Here is a 2,297-nt window from a genome sequence, read left to right on the forward strand (position 1 = left end):
TCTCTAATATTATATATCCTCTACCTAATTTTTCTAGGCTCATGATTCCAAAAGCAGCAAAGTTCTGTTGCCCAAATGTCAGGCTTCTGCATTTGAGATAATTAAATAATGACTCCCGTTCCATTTTGAATACACAAATACATACCCATACCCACATTTAATTTGACCATGCCTTCGTAGACCGTGGTAACATTCTACCACTCATTTGTCATGGTCCAGCTATTGTTTGCTCTTCCATTATTCTCGATATGAAAACAAACCACCTGATCATGCATGAATCAGATGGGTGTTATAGTCCAAAGTGTTTTTACGCAATCAAGTCAGGAAAAAGAGCACTGAAATTGGAAAGGCAGATGCTACACATAGAAATCTTAAAGAATCAACAAGTGCTCGGCACCTTTATGATACAGAAATAACATAAATCAGCTGTGTTTCTGTAACTGACAATAAATTAATCAGAATTTAAGATCAAATTTAACATTTGGATCAATTATGATTAAAATTTTTAGAAATAAATTAAAGATAAAGATTTGAAAACTGCATATTAAAATTGTTGAGAAAAGAAAGAACTGGAATGATAAGCCTTTTGTAATGACAAAGAGTTCATTTTAATAATGAATTGGCGTTGCATGTCTAGAAGTACTGACAAATTTGGAGCTGGGGTATACAGCACATACCACACAACACACACACACACACACACACACACACACACACACACACACACACTCTCACACATGCCTAGATGTGAACACTACAAAAAATGCAATAATCCCAGCAGGATGCATGTCTCACTGGCCAAGCAGAAATATGCTTTACAAATGTTTTCGGGGAAAAAATGCCTACATTAGAATTCAAAAGAGAATTTAAGCAAAGTTTATATGTAGCGGGGGAGACATCAAAGTTGGTTAAAGGCTCTTGGATTTTTAAGAAGCATTTCAAAAACTGTTATTTCCCCAATTGTCAGAGGACAAAGTATTTTTCCAAGAAAATAAACTGTTTTACAATTTGCTTTTTTAAATATTTTAATATATTGTATCACAATGCAATGTGCCCAACCACTCTGTTGATGACAAAAAGCAGGTGTCATTTTATTCACAGGAATAGTTTTCTTTCTTCTGAGTTACTGAAACTAAGAGACTAAGAGACTAAGGTCTCTCATAAGCATCTTGGCAGCTGACCAAACAATTCAGCATATTTCTACCACTTGTCAATTCCCTTCAAACTTCCTTCACTTAACTATTTCCTCCTCATACCTGTAACTGCTGGATTATCAAACCATTTTCTGACTATGAGCAGTGGTGCTGGGCTCTTTCCTCAGGCCCAAGTACTTGGTCACTTTCTCCCGAAACTCCTTGGTTTTCACTCCATAAATGATAGGGTTGAGCATTGGAGGTACCAGGAAATAGAGGTTACCAAGGATCGTGTGCACATGGGGTGGAATACCTCTGCCAAAGCGATGAGTAAGAAAGGAGAAAAGGCAGGGAGTGTAAGAGATGAGCATGACACAGATGTGTGTGGTGCAGGTGTTCACTGCCTTGTGGTGGGCTTCCTTAGAAGACAGACGCATGATAGCCCGGATGATCAGCACATATGAGGAGGCAATGGCTGAGATGTCTAAGCCAACCACCACCAGGGCTATCACCAGACCATAAATCCGGTTGAGTGTTGTGTCCACACACACCAGCTTCACCACAGCCATGTGCTCACAGTAGGTGGTGGGGATGACACGATTGGCCTGGAAGGGCATATGCTGAAGGAAGATGGGCATGGGAAGAATAAAGAGGATGGCTCTCACCAAGCTCAGGAGGCCGACGAGCCCAATGCGACTGTTAGAAAGAATGGTGGCATAATGCAAGGGTTTGCAGATGGCCACGTAGCGGTCAAAAGCCATGGTGGTCAGGATGGCTGACTGTAAGGCGGAGATGGAGTGGATGAAGAACAGCTGGGCCAGGCAGCCTTCATAGCTGATCTTGCTCTGGCCAAACCAGAAGATGCACAACACCTTCGGAATGGTGGTTGTGGACATGCCGAGGTCCGTGAGGGCCAAGAAGCAGAGGAGCAGGAACATGGGCTTGTGGAGGGAGCGCTCCGTGGAGATGGTGAAGAGGACCGAGCAGTTCCCAAGCACCGTGACAAAATACATGGAGGAGAAGGGGATGGACAGCCAGCGGTGCTTGTCTTCCATCCCAGGAATGCCTTGGAGAATGAAGAAAGGAGGGTGGCCCGTGGCATTGCAGGGAGTCATGGCTGCCCCCTGGAGACGTACCTGAGGAGAGCTATGAGGAAATGACCGG

General features: G+C 43.1%; 1 protein-coding gene across 1 annotated transcript; it reads right to left on the reverse strand.

Moving 5' to 3' along the window:
- Positions 1-1,159: 1,159 nt before the first annotated feature.
- On the reverse strand, positions 1,160-2,297 carry LOC150053331 (olfactory receptor 52P1-like). The gene has a single exon (XM_090349035.1). It carries the CDS (start codon positions 2,246-2,248, stop codon positions 1,274-1,276), a length of 975 nt encoding a protein of 324 aa, XP_090205161.1. The 5' UTR covers positions 2,249-2,297; the 3' UTR covers positions 1,160-1,273.

This window comes from Megascapheus bottae, chromosome 16 (assembly GCF_031878675.1).
Source record: "Megascapheus bottae isolate mThoBot1 chromosome 16, mThoBot2.hap1, whole genome shotgun sequence".
Taxonomy (NCBI): Eukaryota; Metazoa; Chordata; class Mammalia; order Rodentia; family Geomyidae; genus Megascapheus; species Megascapheus bottae.

Bases quoted from the DNA above. Each gene is read 5' to 3' on its own strand.
- LOC150053331 (XM_090349035.1), bottom strand. From the start codon at position 2,248: ATGACTCCCTGCAATGCCACGGGCCACCCTCCTTTCTTCATTCTCCAA.